General features: G+C 50.3%; 1 protein-coding gene across 5 annotated transcripts in view; it reads right to left on the bottom strand.

The window, feature by feature from the left end:
- The window catches only part of PIK3C2B (phosphatidylinositol-4-phosphate 3-kinase catalytic subunit type 2 beta), an 85,529-nt gene that overhangs the window by 38,848 nt on the left and 24,963 nt on the right, over window positions 1-21,718 (bottom strand). For 3 of the 5 annotated variants that reach the window (XM_065591532.1, XM_008172673.3, XM_065591533.1), the window contains 4 exons: window positions 19,181-20,201; window positions 8,764-8,864; window positions 7,295-7,449; window positions 6,215-6,335 (listed from right to left, as the gene is read on the bottom strand). In XM_065591532.1, coding sequence (XP_065447604.1) covers window positions 6,215-6,335; window positions 7,295-7,449; window positions 8,764-8,864; window positions 19,181-20,113 — 1,310 coding nt within the window. In that variant the 5' untranslated portion in view covers window positions 20,114-20,201. Of the gene's footprint in view, window positions 1-6,214; window positions 6,336-7,294; window positions 7,450-8,763; window positions 8,865-16,109; window positions 16,253-19,180; window positions 20,205-21,718 lie in introns of those variants that run through there. The other 2 variants (XM_042849024.2, XM_065591534.1) reach the window with 2 other exon arrangements.

Here is a 21,718-nt window from a genome sequence, read left to right as displayed (position 1 = left end):
AAAATGAACGTCATTCTGGGATGTATTAGCAGGAGTGTTGTAAGCAAGACACGAGAAGTAAGACACGAAAAGTAAGACACGAGAAGCTCTACTCAACACTCATGAAGCCTCAACTGGGGGGTGCTGCGTCCCGTTCTGGGCACCACACTTTGGGAAAGATGTGGACAAACTGGACAAAGTCCAGAGGTGAGCAACAAAATGATTAAAACAATGAGGAACCTGGTGGTGCCACTGGACTCCTCATTGTTTTCTTAACAGAACTGTCACCCAAATCTAGATTAATCTGCAGAAATTCTAGGATAGTCTGAACAGACCAAAAACTATCTATTTTCAGTCTTGCAACAGGAGGAAAACAAAAGATTGCTGATGAGCACAAGAGGTTCAGATTGAGACAGTTTACATGGCGATTGAGTTAGCGCCTTTGACAATAGAGAAGTTTTTTCCCCACGAAAGCGTGTGCCCAAATTAATCTGTTAGTCTTTAAGGTGCCACCGGAATCCACGCTGTATCCTTTGTGGATACAGACTAACACAGCTACCCCTCTGATAAAATGATTAAAGGTGTAGGAAACATGACCTAGGAGGAAAGACTGAAAAAATTGAATTTGATTAGTCTGGAGAAGAGAAGATTGAGGGGGGGACATGATAACAGTCTTCAAGTACGGAAAAGGTTGTTATAAAGAGGAGGGTGATAAATTGTTCTCCTTAACCACTGAGGACTGGATAAGAAGTAATGGGCTTAAATTGCAGCAAAGGAGATTTAGGTTAGACAGTTGAAAAAACTTCCTAACAGTCAGGGTAGTTAAACACTGGAACAAATTGCCTAGGGAGGCTGTGAAATCTCTGCAATTGGAGATTTTTAAGAGCAGTCAGAGAAACACCTTCTCATGGATGGGCTAGATAATACTTAGTCTGTCTTCGTATAGGGGACTGGACACCCTGGTAACTGGTAAGTGTGTGGCTTTGTGAACAGCTTGTTAATTATCTGCAGACCCATCGGGGGAGCTAGCACATTGTTCCTGGAGTATCATACCAAAATGGTAGCACATTGGGTACTGGTTTGTGTGTTATTATTTTAGCAACAGGTTGTTGATGATAAAAAAAAAGAAACTAGTTAGGAAGGAAGGATGATCCAGTGGTTAGGGCATGACCCTGGGACTCTAGATGGTGGGTCAATTCCCAGCTCTGGCACTGATTCCCTGTATGACCTTGGGCAAGTCACTTAGCCTCTTTGAGCCTCAGTTCCCCACTTATACAAAAGGCACGATAACCCTGCCCTACCTCACAGGGGCAGGACAAATACACTAAAGCTTATGAGGTGCTCAGATGCTATAGTAATGGGGCTCATAAAAGAACTTTAGACAGATAGTTACTTAGTAGCGTAGGACCAGAAATAGTCACAGGCTCTGCATGTTTGCAGCAGCCTGACGACAAATCTGCCATCTAATCTAGGCATTTCTGGGGCATCCAGCATGGTAAATAGGTATGGATTTCAGCACAGCCTATATCTAGCATAGTGAAGGGGCTATTGGTTATGGGGCCTTTTGGTTCAGTATCACTGCCTCCAACTGAGCACTGGTGATTAGTGACAGGAGTGAAGTGAGTTTGCTGAGTCTCAGTCAGACTGGTGCCTCCTTCACAAAAGCCACCATTGAAAGTGACAAAGTTTGAACAGGCCGTGGAGAAGGAGTTCCCCTGTCATCTCTCCGGATCAGGGGCAAAGGACGTTGGTGAGGACGGAGCAGGGGAAGCTTATGTTATATCTGCTGGAGAAGGGACTTCAGTGGGGGGAAGGAGCCTGGCTGAAGACTGAACACTGAGGGCCTTATGTCCCTCTTGTTTACACCAGTACATCTCCACTGACTTCAGTGGACTTGCTCCTGCTTTGCACTGGGCGTGAGTGAGAGAAGAATCAAGCCCAGAGAGTCCAGAAACCGACGTGTCCGTGTAGGATGTTTTCTGATTGCTGAGCAGCCTGGTTGGCCAAAACAGCTAGGGGAGGCTTTGAGCACTCCTGGCATCTACTGCATTTTAGAGAAGGGGGGCGGGGAGATCAGAAACAATGTGGCTTTGTTCAGGGGCTTTCCTCCAAGGTCTTTCCAGGAGACCAGTGAAATGGAGCACCGCATTCTCACCCCAGCTCATTAGGGACCCTTCAGAGTGTGTGTCGGGGGGTGGGGGTAGGAGAAGAGACAGGGAACATCTTTGCTCTATCCCCAAGACATGCTGTTCCCTGCCAAGAGGGGACACAGCCCATAGCAAAGACGAGCCGTGTCATTGCCAAATGTGTGCAAAGATTCACAGCGATGAGCAGGGCATGTCGATTAGACAGCTGAAAAAACCCCGACTTATTTGTATTACTCTAGCCTCAACATGCCTGGGCTGGGATTAGCTCCCCATGGTGCTAGGTGCTGTACATACACATAAGATACAGTCCCTGTCTTGAAGAGTTCACAATCTAAACAGACAAAGGATAGAAGAAAGAAAATATTATAACCTCTTTTATAGATAGGGAACAGAGCATGGGAAGGGATGAAGTGATTTGACTAAGGTTACACAGTGAGTGAGTCTGTGGCAGAGCCAGGATTGGAATCCTGCTCTCCTGAGTGCCAGCTCAGTGCCTTAACCACAAGACCAGCCTTCCTCCCTCCCTGAAGCAAAGCTGACATCAGACACCCTTTTGTGCCGGTGCAAAAGTTTTCAACATCGCCTTTCTCTGCCACCCTCTGCAATCAGTTTGTGCTTTAGATGCAAGGATGAGAGAAAAGCTGTCTCCTCTCTTTGTAACCGTACACCAGATCCTTTTAAGAAAAAAGAAAAAAAAGCCCAGGAGGAGCCTAGAGATGACAAGTCGGGAGCATTATTCCCTCATCTGATGTAAATTACTTTTTCAGAGGGAGGCTGCTTCTGGTTAAGGCTCATTATACACAAAGGAAGACAATTTTTCTGCTGACGCTGACAGCATCAGTAGAAAAAGCCCAGCGGCTAATGAGGAGAATTTGCAGCTCGTCTTGGTCCCTTAGCTCGGAGGCTGGAATGGTCTTGCCAGTTCTCAACTGGCAGAGTTTTCCCCTCAAGGCTAGCCAAACTCCCCCTGGAGCGAGGCATTTCCAGCAATCCACTGCAGTTGCAATGGCAATCATCCGAAGAGATTGTCTATATAGGTCATATATCTATTTGCTTTGGTAAATATGGCTCTTTAATATATATGGTTTGCACACGGCCCTCTCTAAAATACACACACACACAACTAATAGATATTGGGCTTATTCCTCAGCCACGCATGAGCTCGGGGCAGATGGAAAACGGGGCAAAGGCGATTCTAAGATGAAGGGCTGCTCTAAAGGGCTGGAGCAACTAGGGCCATTCTGCCAGCCGGGCAAGATTTGCTGGAGCAGAGGGAGCACAGCCTCACCCCCTGCCCAGTCCTAATCACGCCCTTTACGCAGAGGGCGGGGAATGGCTGGAATGGAGCCAACCAGGAGATTCCCCTGCACAAGGAGACTTCCCAACTGCCCCTTTAGGGCCTAATTCTGTGGCCAGTCAAGTCAATAGCAAAGCTCCCAATGACTCTGTCGAAGCAGAGTCAGGTCCTTAGGGCAGCTTGTTCTGGTTTATTGTGTGCAATTACCAGGAGGTATTTTATTTGCCCATACGGTCATGTATGTTACATCTATATGATTTTGTGCCCAGAGAACGCCTTTCATTCTAAGGAGCTTTACTGATAGCTTATCTACAGAAAAACACTTCCTCCACCCATGAAATGCAGCAGCCTCTGGGGTGGAGGCAATGTCAAAAAGCAGGGAAGGGAAGTTTGTATCAGGGCAAACAGCTGCAGTGACAAAAAGCACCAGGCGATCTTCAATGCCCATGTGCAGCAGTCAAGGACATCAGTAGTACTCGACTCTTCTACCTGGGAAGGAGGAAAGGCTGAGCTTCCCCTGCTGGGACTAAAACCTGTGGTTTCAGGAAGTCTGGTAATGCCAGACCTGAGACTTACATACAGACTCTTCCCTCCATTCTGCAAGGAAAGCCAGCCTGTGGTTAAAGCTATGGTACAGCCTGCCAGGGCTGCAGAGGAGCAGGAAATAGCCCTGAGACTAGAAAGCTTTTATTGCTTTCCATGCTGGAAAGCAAACTGGTCTGGGCGGTTTATTCCCTTGGATCTGGTCTCCTGCACGCTCCAAGCCATCCTCTGCTGAGGACTCCATGTGGTTTAAAAGTCTGTTCACTGACAGCCCAGCCAGGATAATAGGGGGGTTTCGCTTGCCAGCTCACATTCTCCGGCATCATTACTGGGCCACAAGCTCTGAAGAGGCAAAACTAAAACCACCTTTAAAGTCCCACCAAATGTGAGTAACTCCGTCATGGAGAGACTGACACTTAACGGTGAGGAATGACAAGTGGGGTGACTTCAGTCACTGGCCAGCCATTGCTCCAGTGTCCCCCTGAGCATCCTTGTTTGGCTAGGAGCTCAGAGCACACAGGAGCAAAATGAGAGTTAGCAAAGGAAAAAGCCAAAGTAGGGGACTGCAGATGGCTCAGGGGCAAGGAGGCTCTCACCACCAGCTCATTGTTAGAGCCTGTTAGAGCCTGCAGGCTGTTTGGTGGCAAAATCAAGAAGGTGGGTCTCAGTCTAGTTCCCAGAGGATACGTGTCTACATCACAAAAACTAGCCACTAGCACTAACGGGCCACCCTAAGGAGGACAGAACGGGCCATGGAGACTGAACAAAATCTTTTCCCTCCTAGACGTGGTCCCACCAGGTGAGACGCATCAGCAGGGCAGCATGGGAAATCTTGCAATCACACTTGTCCTGTGGCTATGAAGAGGATGTCAGTCACCATGGCACCTTTCCCCACAGGATTATTTATTACCTGTGTTGCTGTAGCGTCTAGGAAACCCAGTCATGGACCAGGTCCCATTGTCCTAGATGCTGTACAAATACAGAACAGAGACGGTCCCTACCCCAAAGAACTTACAATCTCGTGGTTCCTTAATCCCCACTGGTTCCCCGTTTCGTTTTTCCTCAGACCCATCCGTACACTTTATTCGTCCACGTATTTTCATAGAATATCAGAGTTGGAAGGGACCTCAGGAGATCATCTAGTCCAACCCCCTGCTCAAAGCAGGACCAATCCCCAGATAGATTTTTGCCCCAGATCCCTAAGTGGCCCCCTCAAGGATTGAACTCACAACCCTGGGTTTGGGTATTTTGCTGGCCTCTATTTTTTGGGGGGCCCTCCAGTCCTCTCTAATGGAGACAGAGGCTTTAGGGTCGTTTCAAGGGTCCCAGGCCTTCTGCAAAGGTTAAATAGGCTCGCACCACAGCTGGGCAAACATATTCCATTAATCTCCCCCAGCATGCATGGATTCTTCTTCTTTTTTTTTTTTAAAGTTGCATTTTGTTTGACATTTGTCAGCTTCCCAAATGGGAGGAAGCACCAGCACATTTTGGGGGTTTTCATCATAAAAGCATAAAAACATTGTCAGCAGGAAAATTTGGCAAAACCAAACCGTTTTCAAAACCCCCTTCCCTCTCCCCCTCCAAATTTCTATTTACCCTGTTCAGCCGGCCCCAGCTGGCAGCCTTTTGCCAGCCACTTAAAAATAAATACCAAAAATTAAGCTCCTGTTCTTTTTGCTCTCAACTTGATTGCCTGCCCCAGACACTTCGCTGAGTATCATCAGGATTTTTATTAGTATTTCAAGAGCTTTTCTTGGCTGCCCTCTAATATGCTCCAAACATGAGCTCCCCAGCGCATGGGGTCAAGGGGAGTTACTTATATCCTGCAGCGGGAGGATAAGGCTCCTGCCTTTCTTGGCAGGAGAGTCCCAGTGATGTCGGGAGGCAGGAAATGGAATAATCCAGGGGGCTCCTGACTTGCGTTCAGATAAACCCAGCTATTGCACAACACCAACCCGTTCAGAAGATGCACTGCCCCGAGGAAAGTGGGAGGGGCTGGGCCCAACAGCAACCACAGGGCTTGTCATGTGAACGTGCAAAGAAGCATGAAAGGAAGGACAAACGAAAGAGGGGACAGAGGAAGATGTTTGGGGGCTCGCTCCCCTTTTCCTGCCCCTAGCACAGCAAGGATTTGACAGCTCTCCACCACCCACCGCTCCCCCGGACACCAGGGGGTGTTCTGGGTGCACCAGGACAGGCTCGCTGAGGTCCCTACGTGCGGCCGGCCGGTCACTGCTTGTTCACTCACTTTTGCAAGAACTCTTCCAGGCCGCAGAGCTTGAGCACGAAGTCGTCCACGTCAATGCCGAGCAGCTCGTCGTACGTGTAGCACAGCGTCTGGTAGATGAGCAGGTCCACCGTGGAGGAGCCTGTGCGGGCAGGGAGGGAACAAACCCCGCAGGGCGAGAGCCTCAGGCCACGATTCTCTTGGGCTCCCCATCCCACCCGTTTCAGTGACCGAGACTCTACTCCCCACAATCCCTCTCTGCACTCGGCTGGAGGTAGAGTCACGCGAGGAAGCGCACGCTGCCTCCACCGTGTCCCATTCCTGCATGGCAAGATCCCGGGCAGCGTCTAAACCATGCGGCAAGCCACCGCCTAGGGCAGTGGTTCTCAACCTATTTACCATTGTGGATCGCATATGCAGCCCTCTGTATGTTATGTGGGCCACATGCCACATCCACACAATATATATACTACTCGTATGGCCCTGAAGATATCACATGGGCCGCAGCTGCGTGCTGATTGGGCCACAAGCGGCCCATGGCCCATCAAAGTCAGTGGAGACACTCCTATTAACTTCAATGGGCTTTGGATCAGGCCTGTAATTTAAGGCCTATCCTGCCTTAGTCGTATCCAAGCAACCACATCCAAAAGAGGACCAGAGACCTTGGTGCACATGCAGTGATGGAGAGTGAAAACGAGCTGAGACATCTGCACCTGGATCTCAACCCCACTCTGGCCTTCTCGGATGCAGCATTTGGTGCAGCCCATCACAGGGGGACACTGAGAAATTCAGAACCCAGGTTTAAATGGGGGGGCCCCATCTCTAGCACATATCCGCCCATGGGGGCAACACAGACACTCTCTCCTCTGGGAGAGGAGCCACTTTCACCAGGATCACGAGTGTCCCATAGGAGCTGGAAGATGAATTTGCAGGAGGAGGCAGAAGACACCACCGCTTGAGCTGCTAATGACAGCCATCTTAGCCCCCTCATTGCTGTGGGGACCGGTGGAGGTGTGGGTTTCTCGCCGCACGAGGATACCGTGTTCATAAGTGGACGTGGGGCAGCAAAGCTCCATACTTACCACCTTAGCAGAGACTTACAGTCACAGGTGAAAGTGAGCGGTTCCTGCACGCTGTCGCACACCACAGTCACCTTCAGGCTGGTGCCGTGGCCCAGGTGCTCAGGGCTGAGGTTGACTGTGCTCCAGACAAAGCCGGTGAGGGAATAGTCCTTGGTGCTGTAGCCGGATCTCAAGCTGCAGGCAGAAGCCGGGGGAGGGACAGAAGAGGAGTTAGAGATCCCTGCCCCATCCACAAAGGGCTTTATCCCTCACTGGGTGGTGGATTCTCCCCTTCCTCTCTCCTCCTTTCCATAGAGGCACCAGAGGACTCTCTCCTGGCCTCTTCTCCTCCCTTTACAACCTAGCTCCTAGTGATCTCATCGGCTCACATGGCCGACACCAGTGACTCCCACCATCTACCTCTCTCTCTCCAACTCGCCTCCCTCCACGCAGTCCTGCATCTCGGCCTGACTCTTTGACCTCTCCTCACAGGTGTCTCATGGCCAGCCTGAGCTTGACGTGGCCCATGCCAGCTAAATGCTCCTGCTCCCCTCTTTCTCTGTCACCATCAGCACAGCCTTCCTCCAAGTGGTTCAGGCCTGGAGCTTGTGTCTTGGACTCCACCTTCTCTCTCTAGCTGAGATACCAGCCTCCATCACCTGTTTTTCATTTCTCCCATGTGCCATTGTGCATCCTTGCAAGCCACCCCTTATGCACAGAACGCCCTCTCTGAACTAATCTGCAAAGCCACTTCCCACTAAGGCTGCAACGCCTAAGGGAAATTGCTGGTTAGCAATAACTAAGCAGGTGGCCAGCAGGGATCACGGATATCATGCTTAATATTGACTTGAAACCAGCTTTTAGTGCAGCTAGCCAGACAGTAGGCCTCTGTTTGCTTGCCTTGGTGCATTCAGTTTCCTTATGTCGGGAAACCATCCTCCTAAGAGAGTCCTAAATGGTCTTAGTTCCCCCTCTTGCTTCCCCCTCCTTCCCTCACCTACATGCGGCAATGTAGCCCTGAATGTTAAGAAGATATTTACCATCTCCCACTCTGTCCCTCTATAAAGCTCTCCCAGCCCCAAAGTGTTGAACAGAGCAGAAAGGGGCATCCTTATGTTGTCCCCCCGAATGCCTCTTTTATAGCTTTCAAACACCAACAGGGTGCCACCCCCACCCCCCTCTCCTGTGCCGCTTTGCACGGAATTGTGCCAAAGATTCCAATCACTGCCCAGCAAAAATGGGCTTGTCGTCTCATCACTCGCACCCCAGGAATGACCCTTCCCCGGCGCCACTGCTTAGCCACCACGCAGCACAAACAGCGGAGACAACAAAAGGCATGTCTTCCTTCTCCCAAGATTAATTAAGCCACAGTAATTAAATCCCCAGGGCATTTCAGCCACCAGTGCACTGACAGACCTCCGAGTTATGGCCTGTGCTGCAGGGCAGTTAACTAAGGGGAGACCCCAGAAAGACGGCTTGAACGCGTCTCAATCCCTCCCAGGTACTTACACATCTAGCATGTGGCAGAAAGCAGCCACCTCTTCGTCCCTCTCCTCGGAGACCTCAAACAGCTCATAGCCATTAGCTAAGGAGTGCGGTCGGGAGGCAACCTAACACGAAAAGAGAGCGAGAGATGCAGGGATAGTAGCAAGAAAGCTCATGCAAACAGCAGCCAATGGAGTGGAAGGGCCCCAATTTCCCACTCCGCTGAGCTCATTTCCAAGTCACCATGGGATGCTTCTTACTCCCTTCCCCCCCATAACACGCATAGGCTATGTCTTCACTGCAGTCTACCCTCAAGTTGGGCGACCAGGGCCGCCCGGGGGGGGGGAGGGGGCAAGTGGGGCAATTTGCCCCAGGCCCCGGGTCCCACAAGGGCCCCCACGAGAATATAGTATTCTGTGGTATTGCAACTTTTTTTATGGAAGGGGCCCCCGAAATTGCTTTGCCCCAGGCCCCCTGAATCCTCTGGGCGGCCCTGTTGGCGACCAAGACATGGTTCCTCTCCCTTTCACTGGATCCAGTTGCGAGAGACGCAAATATTTCTGGGTGCGCATCCCAGGGTTCATAGCACCACAGCTCACTTGGACGCTCTGGGCTTGCTTTTGCTGAGCACTGTGGGACAACTTGGCTGGCCCCATGAGGGATTGTGGGCAAAAGTGGTAGAGCCCTGGGAAATTCATCTGCCAGCCAGACACAAGCTGGTGTGGTGTTACCGCAACTGTTGTCGGAAACTGTTCCTCTCTGAGCATCGCTATTACAAACGGCAGAGAGGGGCTAACACATTTAATGGAAATTCTCTTTTGACTAGGGAGGAAGGTAAGATGCAGCATGCGGAGAAGGGGTACAGTAATCAGAGCGGGTTGAAATGTTTTCATTGTATAATTTATTTTAAAATAGCTTTCCAACCAAAATTAAAGTTTCTATGGGAAATTTTCATTTGCATTGAAATTCTGGATATTTTACCAGTAAAAAAGTATTCCCCCACCCCTTCCCTTTTTCCCCTAGTAACCCCCGATTTTCCAGTGGAAACAAAAGTGACCAGAGGAGGAGGGGAACTGAAACACTGAAAATAAAAATAAGTTTCAGTTTTTGTTTTGCTGAAAAACAGACAAAAATTCAGCAACATTTTTTGAATAAAATGAACACTTAATTTTATTTACAATTTTTGTGGAAAATGTTGCATTTTCTGACCAGCTCTAACAGTGATGAACTGCAGAACTCATTACTTCTGGATATAGCTGAAGGCAAAGAACTAAAATAGTTTAAAAAGAAAGGCTTTGAGTTTTATGGTTGAGTTTCAACTCTCATGCTTCAGGGTATAAACCAGCCACTAACAGATGGGGTCAGGAAGAAACTTCTCCTAAGGACAGGTGGTTCCATAAATGTCTATTATGGGGTTTCATGCGCCCTCTTCTAAAGCAGCTGCTGCTGGCCACTGGCACAGATGAGATTAGGGTTACCAACTTTCTACTCTCATAAAACTAAACACCCTTGCCCCGCCCCCTTCCCCGCCCCTCCTCTGAGGCTCACTCCATCCCCCCTCCCACTGTCGCTTGCTCTCCCCACCCTCACTTACTTGCTCATTGTCACTGGGCTGGCTCAGAGGGCTGGGGTGTGGGATGGAGTGAAGGCTCCGGCTGGGGGTGCGGGCTCTGGGGTGGGGCCAGAAATGAGGAGTTCAGGTTGCAGGAGGGGGCTCTGGGCTAAGGCAGTGGGTTGGGATGCGGTAGGGGGTGAGGGCTCTGGCTGGGGGTGTGGGCTCTGGAGTGAGGCCGGGAATGAGGGGTTTGGGGTGCAGGAGGGGGCTCTGGGCTGGGACTGAGGGGTTTGGAGTGCAGGAGGGGGATCAGGGCTGGGGCAGCAGGCTGGGGCATGGGAGGGGGTGAAGGGTGCAGGCTCCAGGAAGCAGCGGCATGTTTCCCCTCCAGCTCCTACGCAGAGGTGCAGCCAGGCGGCTCTGCGTGCTGCCCTATCCACAAGTGTCACCCCGCAGCTCCCATTGGCTGTGGTTCCCAGCCAATGGGAGGTCCAGAGCCAGCGCTTGGGGTGGGAGCAGCGTGCAGAGCCCCCTGGCTGCCCCTATGCCTAGGAGCCAGAGGGGGGACATGCCGCTGCTTCCAGAAGCCACGTAGACCCATGGCAGTCAGGGAGCCTCCTTAGCCTCGCCGTGCTGCCGACTGGACTTTTAACGGCCCGGGCAGCAGTGCTGACCAGAGCCGCCAGGGTCCTTTTTTGACCAGGTGTTCCAGTCGAAAACCAGACACCTGGCAACCCTAGATGAAATATCAAGCTAAGTAGTCCATTGATCTGATCTGATATGGCCATTCTGCCTCTCTGCCATATGAAGTGTTGGTGTCACTCTTACCACCAGTCTGAGTGATGGCACATGGATGACATGCACAGGATGTATGCACTTCCTTTTCCTTTGGTGATGCCCAAAGGCTGGGCGAATGAGGGACAGCATAGCTACTCTGCTGAGACAGAGTTTATACTTTGGAGGTTAACAGAAGGGGATATGAAACGTGCTCACATACACATATATTCTAGGGGCAAAGTGGAGCAAGAAATGGAGTCAGGACTCTTGGATTCTATCCCTGACACTAATTTGGGTCCAGCATTTAGGATGGATTTTCAAATGTGCCTGTTAGTCTCGGGTGACCAGCTGGAGACACAATGGCCTGAATTGAAGAGGTGCTAAGCACTCGCTGCTCCCACTGGCTACATGCAGGTGCCCATCACCTCTGATAATCAGGCCCAAGTTCTCCTCATGTCGGGCATCCAAAAACTGAGGGCACGTGAAAATGTAGGCTTCTAGGCCTTGGCCAAGCTCACACAGTGAGTCAGTGGCCGAGATGAGCAGGGAACCCAGGAGCTCAGGGGAATGCCAGTCTTTCAGTTTTGCTACAAGACTATGCTCCCACCAGCGGGCTTTGGACATGGTCAACTGGAGGATGCTAGAGAGATGCAGAATGTTATTACTACTGAACACACCGGGCATCTCCTACATGGAGTGTAATGCACATTATGTAGCTAACACACAAGAGGCTAAATCCTCAGACCTCATAAACGCCCCTGTGTGTTACTGGATCAGCACCGAGGGGATTAAAAGCTGCCTTTCCTTAGGGGAATCTTCAGCTGACATAGCACCCCAGTACTCCTGGCCAGCGGAGGGAGATGCTCTCTTCTCGCATAAGTTAGAACAGTTCTCAGGCTACCCTCACTTGTGCTGCGGGGCAGTTTAGTCTCCAGCAGCACAACAGCCTGGGAAAGGGCAAGTTGGCTGGCACAAAGCCACCTATGGCCCCCCAAGTGCCATTGAGCCTGGGGCTTGGCTTCACACTTCAGGGATAAGCCTATGAAGTAAGCAGTTCGTCCCACCCTGTGCACCAGTACAGTGAATGCTACAAGTGGCTACACAATTATTTTCACGGTCGTGTTAATACAAAGACAGAGAAGGGGAAGAGACTCAGAGTCACAGCAACTAGAGATGGAAAAGCTCCGGCAGGTCCCGTCTGACCAATGCAGAATAGTTCCTCATGGAGCATTTTCAGCACAACGGCTAGTCATAGATTCATGAGTACAAGGCCAGAAGGGACCACTGTGATCATCTAGTCTGCCCTCCTGTATAACACAGGCCAGAGAACTGCCCCATAACACTGGTCTACAGTTTTTGAGACGTCGTCTGCTTCAGAGATAAAATGTGCTATTTATTATGTATTTTGATGTGCTGAATTCAAATATGACAATTAAAACAACTGATTGGCTACTGTTTCTAAGATATTTAAGTTTTTACATTTTATGTCTATGTATATTGTGTAGATAGTAGAGTTTTAATCATAAATTGTAAACCTAGGTCTTTTCATGTGTTTATGGTTGCTTTACATGATAATATTTCACCTGTCCTGTTTATGTAACACTTTAAAAATCAGCAAAAGGGTTATATAAATAAAATTTATTATGAAACAAAAGGCAAAAAACTATTATGTACATAGTTTAGTCCTACTCAGTGTCTACTCGGCGCTTCTTGGCTTGTCTCTTGTATTCATTAAATGGAACATCTCTTGTCACTGTCCAGCAATAGTCTGCAAGCATTGATGGGCTCCATTTGCCCTGATAGCGTTTCTCCGTTGTTGCAATGTCCTGGTGAAATCGCTCGCCGTGCTTGTCGCTCACTGCTCCGCAGTTCGGTGGAAAAAAACTCTAGATGAGAGTGCAAAAAATGTATCTTTAGTGACATGTTGCAACCAAGGCTTTTGTATGCCTTGAGGAGGTTTTCCACCAACAACCTGTAGTTGCCTGCCTTGTTGTTTCCGAGAAAATTTATTGCCACTAACTGGAAGGCTTTCCATGCCGTCTTTTCCTTGCCACGCAGTGCATGGTCAAATGCATCACCTCGAAGAAGTTCACGAATCTGAGGACCAACAAAGACACCTTCCTTTATCTTAGCTTCACTTAACCTTGGAAATTTTCCACGGAGGTACTTGAAAACTGCTTGTGTTTTGTCAATGGCCTTGACAAAGTTCTTCATCAGACCCAGCTTGATGTGTAAGGGTGGTAACAAAATCTTCCTTGATTCAACAAGTGGTGGATGCTGAACACTTTTCCTCCCAGGCTCCAATGACTGTCGGAGTGGCCAATCTTTCTTGATGTAGTGGGAATCTCTTGCACGACTATCCCATTCGCAGAGAAAACAGCAGTACTTTGTGTATCCAGTCTGCAGACCAAGCAAGAGAGCAACAACCTTCAAATCGCCACAAAGCTGCCACTGATGTTGGTCATAGTTTATGCACCTCAAAAGTTGTTTCATGTTGTCATAGGTTTCCTTCATATGGACTGCATGACCAACTGGAATTGATGACAAAACATTGCCATTATGCAGTAAAACAGCTTTAAGACTCGTCTTCGATGAATCAATGAACAGTCTCCACTCATCTGGATCATGAACGATGTTGAGGGCTGCCATCACACCATCGATGTTGTTGCAGGCTACAAGATCACCTTCCATGAAGAAGAATGGGACAAGATCCTTTTGACGGTCACGGAACATGGAAACCCTAACATCACCTGCCAGGAGATTCCACTGCTGTAGTCTGGAGCCCAACAGCTCTGCCTTACTCTTGGGTAGTTCCAAATCCCTGACAAGGTCATTCAGTTCACTTTGTGTTATGAGGTGTGGTTCAGAGGAGGAGGATGGGAGAAAATGTGGGTCCTGTGACATTGATGGTTCAGGACCAGAAGTTTCATCCTCTTCCTCGTCTGACTCAAGTGAGAATGATTCTGATGCATCAGGAACCGGAAGTCCTTCTCCGTGGGGTACTGGGCGTATAGCTGATGGAATCTTTGGATAATGCACAGTCCACTTTTTCTTCTTTGACACACCATTCCCAACTGGAGGCACCATGCAGAAGTAACAATTGCTGGTATGATCTGTTGGCTCTCTCCAAATCATTGGCACTGCAAAAGGCATAGATTTCCCTTTTCCTGTTCAACCACTGGCGAAGATTTGTTGCACAAGTGTTGCAGCATATGTGTGGGGCCCACCTCTTGTCCTGATCTCCAATTTTGCAGCCAAAATAAAGGTGATAGGCTTTCTTAACCATAGTGGTTATACTTCACTTTTGTAATGCAAAAGTCACTTCACCACAAACATAGCAGAAGTTATCTGCACTGTTCACACAAGTACGAGGCATCTCTGCTCACTTTGGCTAAACAGAAATGTGTCTCTTTGCAAAATCAAACACTGACAAATAAGAGAGCACGACACTGTATGATTTCTAGAGCTGATATAGGGCAATTTATTCAGCAGAGTGAAGTAAGCTTCATTATGATTGCAGCATCCATGACTTCTAGGAATAACATGATGCAATTCATATCATGTATGACGCAATACCAGCTTCAGATTGTATCATTCATTGTTTTGCCTAAAAAGCAAGTACTGTCCAAACCCAGTCATAGATTTATTCATAGATCCAGTCAAAGATGTATTTTAGTCATTTCTGGTTTAAATTGAGATCCCTTCCCTTTATAACTCACTTATCCTCCGCCATTTCCAAGTCAAGGGGTCATATATACTGACCCAATAGCATATCTTGAAAACTAGAGCCAATCAACAATTTTAAGCACCATTTTCGTTCTCAGTGACCCAGAATTAGTAAAGTTTGACTACATTTATTTCAGAAGCATTTTGGCTGTAGAGCAGTGTAATCATTCCTTTGAACCAGAGCAGATCTTTTCGTCTACTTGTAAAAGAGCCAAGCAAAGAGGCTTCCACTAGTGTTGACTATTCCACAGTCCCATATTAGTATTTGTACTACTGTAAAGCCTAGCAGCCCCAAATAAGATCAGAGCCCCTTTACGCTAGGTGCTGTACATACGCATAGTAAGAGACAGTCCCTACTTTCAAGAGCTTGTCATCTAAACAGACAAGATGGGGAATGAGGCAAAGTGACTTGCCCAGGGCGATGCAGCAAGGCCGAGGCAGGAATAGATCACAAATAGCCCCGGGCCCTCCCATCTGGACTACGTGGCCTCTCCATAGACATAAAGGACATCCAAACATCAAAAGCTAATGAAGAAACTTCCTGGCGCTTCGAACCATGAAACAAGAGGAACATCCCCCAAAGGGGTTTCCGTTCCAGCAGGGGCCCCCATTCCTCTACCACCTGTTTAAAATCTCTCTCCCCCTCCCTCCTGAATGCCAGCTGGGCAGGCAGCAGCCTGCCGAGTGCCATGCTCAGTCTCGCGCCATGCATGCGTGTGCACGCCCGGGTCTCAGAGCCTCGCTCACTCTTTCTGAGCAGACAATGGGCCCACTGTCAGAGCAATTAACCCACCAAATAGCGAAAGGGAGGGAGAGAAAGGGAGAGAACACAACCACCGCTAAAGACTATTTTAATGCTCTTTCATGATTAGTTTCTGGCTCCGATTAAACAGAGAGTGACTTACATAACCCCCACCAGCGGCCCCCAGCTGCATTTTTCACTGACCGAGGAGAGGGGGGTCCTGCAGGACTTAACAGGGAAGGTAACTTTACTTGTATTTATATTCCTCCGGTCCTGGAGGCATGGTCCTCTGCATCACATCCGAGAAGGATCCTCACCGCCCCCACACACACATTCCCTGATTAGCTGCTGATACCATGTGCTGGGGTGTGGAGGGGATATCCCCAGCCACAGACTTAAATGTGATGCAGCCCCCTTTCCAGCAGGAATCCTGCTAGGACAGCACCAGGAAGGGCCCGGGAATATATATATTTTAAACGGGATGGCAGGGGAAGAAAGCAAGGTTGGATCCAAAGAATATTTTAGTACCCTCCTCCGCCCCAGCAGGAAAGCGGTCACACTGCTGCTTACAAGGAGCCTCCAGTCTCTTTCCTGAGGATCTTGTGACATTTCACAAGCTGTTAGCCTCGCTACCAGGAAGAGCAGATAGAACCGTCAGGGCTGGAGACGCAGATCCTGCCTGGCTGGGGAAGGCTTTTGCTGGACACTACTTTTAGCTTGGACTTTCCCCCTGGACCTTATAAATAGCACAAACAGTTGTAATCTCCAGGGCTGTAGTTCAAGGAAGCACATGGAGGCCTGTGTCACAACTGGCCACCGACCAGCAGCAATGTATGGGCAGTGCCAAAGTGCCCCGGTCAGAAGCTTTGTTTGTTGGGATAGCAAACCAAATCAATAGGGATGGATTCCCGAATGATCCTGGGCAGACTGTAAAAGGCATCGTAGGTCTCAGTGCTAGAGACCTGCAGCTGAGTCTTAAAATCAAGGTCCTGAATGCTGTTGGTCAATGGCCCGTCAAGGCCTCATGGCAATTTTGCAGCAATAAGGATCCCGGCATTCTGTGACGAAAGGTTAGCACTACTGGGCATGGTGTACCTGGAGGGGAGGAGGGGGAGAGGAGGAAGAGCAGGTGCAGATGTGGGGAAAAGGGCTCTGAGAACTCAGGAGTGTCCTCTACACTAGTGCTTGTCAAATTGGCATGCGGAGCACTTTGCTCAGGGTCTGTAAAGCAGGGCCGCCCAGAGGGGGGGCAAGTGGGGCAATTTGCCCCAGGCCCCGGGCCTCGCAGGGGTCCCCACAAGAGTTTTTCGGGGGCCCTGGAGCGGGGTCCTTCACTCGCTCTGGGGGCCCCGGAAAACTCTCATGGGGCCCGGGCCCCCGGAGCTTCTTCCGCTCCGGGTCTTCGGCGGCAGTTCGGCGGCGGGGGATCCTTCCGCTCTGGGACCCACTGCTGAAGTGCCCTGAAGACCCGTGGTGGGGTGTCCTTCCGTTCCAGGACCCACCGCCGAAGTGCCCTGAAGACCTGCGGCGGGGGGTCCTTCCGCCCTGGGACCCGCCGCCGAAGTGCCGGGTGTTCAGCGGCAATTGGGCGGCGGGGGCTCCATGCCGCTGAAGACCCTAGGCCCCCTGAATCCTCTGAGCGGCCCTGCTGCAAAGACCCAGCTGATCACAAGGTGCCAGCTCCTCGTCCTTCTTTCCAGCTACCATAAGTACAGGAAACACTTTCCCCCTATTGCTTTCTGATGCCAGCAATGGCTGTAGTTGCCCCAGGGAAGTTATGTAAGTGTGAATGGCAGGGGAAGTGGGGGTGATGGCAGATGGGAGGGGAGGGAATCATGAGACCATCTTTTGGTTTAGCTACAGTTCACACTAGGGAAGAGTTTGAGAATCCTTGCCTAGCCCCACAAATTCACTTGGTGGCTGTGGCCACACCCAGAACTGCCCAGTGAGGCCCAGATGTTGCCTGAGCTGAAAGGAGAGAGAGAATCGGTGCTTGGAAAGAGGGGAATGTGCACGAGGTCTCTAGCATCCGGGCGGATTCTTGCATAGCAATATCACAACCAGCTGCTGACTGGGCTGTCACAGGATTTGCATTTCTTCTCCCCTGCTGCCTTAAGTGGCTGATTTCCTCACTCTGATCTACCCTCCAGAAGGGTTAAGGCCACAGCCTCATGATCCAACACCTCTTGGGCAATGTGTTTTCAGGAAAGGGATCTTACTGACGCCCCCAGGGAAAGGGGCCAGACCCAGTGCACAGACGTCCTTAATAAAGATGCGTAAACAACACATTGGACAACACAGAATGACACAGGGAGCCAGAGTCAAGCTGGTTTCTCTACAGTAGTCAGGGGACAAAGGGCGAGGAGAGAGAGACACACACAGATTATTTGCATGCAGAGAGAAGCCTGAGGAGGTCAGGCTGTCTCTGTGCAAGGCCACATCCCAGCTCCTCTGGTATGCATCACTTCCCTGGCTCTTGCTGCCTCGCAGTCATTACATCTGCTCCCTGGCCATCTAGTCTAGTAGACCATCCTCCAGCCGCAGGCCTGGCCTCAGCTGTGTGCAGTGCTAGTTCACAGACACGCCATGAGCCCTGCCCTGCCGAGCCAGCACCCGCTTCCCCCATCGACCCCTGCAAATGGAACCCTATCAAATCCTTCGGGCCTTGGACTCCTCTCCACCTCCTGCCCTGCCCCCTTGTCCCTACAGTATGGGGGTCTACTCGCCAGATCTCCCTTCTGTTGTGCTCTCCAGTTCTTCCAGCAAGGCCTCCCTCGCACACCTGAACATGGCCCAGCCCCCATCTATGGTGGTGGTGGAAGGGGTGAGGGCTCTCTATGGATATGTCTACACTGGGCACTAAGCCCAGGCTCTGACTTGGGTTTGAGACCAAGCACGCCTTCCGCCCACACACAAATGAGTCTGACTAACATCAGCAAGCACTCATTTTGCATTAAGCAACAGAGGGTCCTGTGGCACCTTTGAGACTAACAGAAGTACTGGGAGCATAAGCTTTCGTGGGTAAGAACCTCACTTCTTCAGATGCAAGTAATGGAAATCTCCAGAGGCAGGTATATATCAGTGTGGAGATAACCTCGTTATCTCCACACTGATATATACCTGCCTCTGGAGATTTCCATTACTTGCATCTGAAGAAGTGAGGTTCTTACCCACGAAAGCTTATGCTCCCAGTACTTCTGTTAGTCTCAAAGGTGCCACAGGACCCTCTGTTGCTTTTTACAGATTCAGACTAACACGGCTACCCCTCTGATACTCATTTTGCATTGTGGATGTAGGTCAATTCACAGACCCGAGTCAGAAGTGGTGCAGTATGGATGTGTTTGCGCGGCTGAGACGCGGGTCCAGCAATTGTCAACCCAGGTTTACAGTGCAGCGTGGACTCTCAAACATGCTTGGAAACACCAAGTCCACAAGCATGGGTCCCTCAGACCCAGGTTTACAATGCAGTGAAGACAACCCTGTAAGGCCGCTAATGGAGGTAAACCCACTCCCAATTGAATCCTAGAGGTCAAGCTTAGAAAGGGCAGTTGTGAATTGGTAGGAGCAGCCTAGGATTGGGGTGGGGTTCACATCTGCTTCTCTCAGCCCAGCCTCTAAGGAGAAAGCCAAAAGCCTCTTACCGGATCCACTGAGATCCTGCGGTTCTTGTTGGGCACCGCGTTCTTCCGGTTGCCAAACTTAGAGACGTAGGTCCTGGGAGGGACTTGGGGTGGCATGGTCTTGCTCCGAGCCACTGGCTTTCCAGAGGTCTCCTTCTCAAAGATGTTCCTGCCTTCCTTCCAGCCCCAGGTGGCCTCTCTCAGGAGATCCGTGTCATAGGTGGACTTCAGGTTGAGGCGGGTGATGGCGTCATTGATGCCGTCGTAGTCCATGGCGCCGTAGGGGTCTTCCTCCGAAATCCTGCAGGCCAGCAGCTTTCCATCGGACAGCTCGTGGGCTGAGGAGAACATGTTGATGTCTCTGGGCTGGGGCCCTTTGTAGGACAGTGAGGAGCTTTTGAGGGAAGAGTGATTCACCTCAGAGGAGTTCCAGATGGAGAGGCGAGGGGGCAGCGGGGGAGGAGAGAGCTTCTTGGGGGAGCCATCTTGGCCCGAGGTCCCGTTGAGTGGCTCGCTGAGGAAGTCTTCCCCCGAGCCATCAAAGATGTACAGGTAGTCACTGGCGAGAGGGCCCTTCAGCCAAGGCTGGTTCTCCAGCTCAGGTGGTGGGACAGATGAGGTAGAGTTGTTGGTGCCAGGAGCTCTCGAGCTCCCTTGAACCGAGAGAGAGTTGTAGTTGAGGGTGGGGTCCGAGCCAGAGAGACCTCGCATTAATTTGATGCTGTGGCAGTCGTTCCTGACAGCAGGTTTGTTGTAATCCAGAGCCGGGTCATCCCAGGAAATGAGGGAGCGGTCATTGTTTTGCTTGGCCTGACTCTCCTCCTTGTCCTGCCTCAGGCGGGACAGAGCGTCATATTCCATCTGCAGGGCTTCAGCCAGAGCCAGCTCCTTTGGGCTGATCCCCACCGACTCCAAAGACTTCCAGTGCTCTCCATTGCCTCTGGTCGCAGACATCTCTCAGGGGAACAAGTGCCAGGGACCACCTGCTACTTCCTGCTGGCCTCAGGGGTTAGGAACAAAGACATACTGCACCACCAGTGACCTGCTGGAGAGAGCGACAAAGATAGGGTCAGCGTACCAGCACACAGGCTACTGCTTCACCGAAGGCTTAGCTATAATAAGGATGTTGCTTTTATAGAGAGCCTGACTTTCGGAAGTATTGAGCACCCACAACTCTGATCAGAGACAATGGGACAGCCAGGTACCCAGCACTTCTGGAAATCAAGCCCCTGTAGTCTTGGAACCTATAGCGTTCTCCTGCCCTGTGGCAGTAAGGGAATTAAGCAGAATCTCAGGGTTACTCAATGGCACTCACTTCCCCTTGTCTCCCAAAGTGCTGTCCAAATTAACTGATCCCACAAACCGTAGCGGTGATTTTAGATGGGAGGGATTGCTGAGTGGAGGAGAGGCCTAATGCATTCTAACCCTCGAACACTGTGGGTTCAAAACTTTGACTCAGACAGAAGTATTATTGGTTATCCATTGCAAATGGATTTCCATCTCCGCTGCTAGCTCCCTGGGGCAGGATCGGTCCATGACTCTGCACGATGCCCAGCACGAGGTGGCCCTGATCTCAGGCTGTGTGTTATTAGACTGTGATAGTTCTCTCGATGCAAAATCCTAAGGTGCGGACAAGGTACAGGTAGCTTTTACCTCACCGAAGGTAACTGAGGCCAACTCCAGATGGAGGGTAGGGGGTGACCTCAACTAGCTACATCAAGGTAAAAACTACCAGAGCCCTGGTCTCCATTACCTTGATGTAAAAACACACCTTTTGTGCAGTGAAGACTTGGCCCCCATGCACTCACTCCATACAAATAATGATGAAATGGCTGAGTAGAAGGCTACCTGAGCATCTTAGATAATCATGGATCTCCCACAGTTACAGAAACCCACTACAATGGAAGGGAAACGTAATAAGGCCACAGGAGATTCTGGGTTGGTGGGGTTTCTATTAGTCATTATAATCGATGTACAACGTGGGCCTGAATTTCCCCTGCTTCACCCTGTACATTGCTACCAAATCACAATGGCCACTCAAGGAATCCTGTCCTGTAACTTTAGACTTAAGCTAAACCCTTCGGCCTGGGGGAAATCTCACGGCTGAGATTGTTCAAAACCACCTGTGGGATATGGACACTCAGTTCCCAATTGAATTCCTGGGAACTGGGCATCCACTTTTTTTTAAGGGCAGGTTGAATGATCTCAGCTCGTTGGCTCCATATTGGCTGGAATGCACCTAGCACACTTGCGGTGCTCTTCGTTAACCGAGACTAATCAAAGCCAATAGCTAGTGCAGGCTGCTCCCAAGTGTGCTGAGCAGTTTGCACGACACGCTCCTTGGATCGCAGAGCCTTGAAAACACCATTTACTTTCCCAAGTTCAGATGTGAAGAAGGAGGCAAAAGGGGGAGGGGGAGAAAAGGCAGACGCAAACCACCTTCCTCCTTCTTGGCCCCAGCCCAAAACATCTAAACCACAGTGACCACAGAACTCTATAGCACAGAGCCAGATTCCCCTTTTCCGCCAACTGATCTGATGCCCTGGAACTCCACTCTCA

The sequence above is a fragment of the Chrysemys picta genome, chromosome 4 (assembly GCF_011386835.1).
Source record: "Chrysemys picta bellii isolate R12L10 chromosome 4, ASM1138683v2, whole genome shotgun sequence".
NCBI classification, from domain to species: Eukaryota; Metazoa; Chordata; order Testudines; family Emydidae; genus Chrysemys; species Chrysemys picta.
Note: the sequence above shows the minus strand (reverse complement) of the source record. Positions and strands in the feature narration are given on the sequence as shown.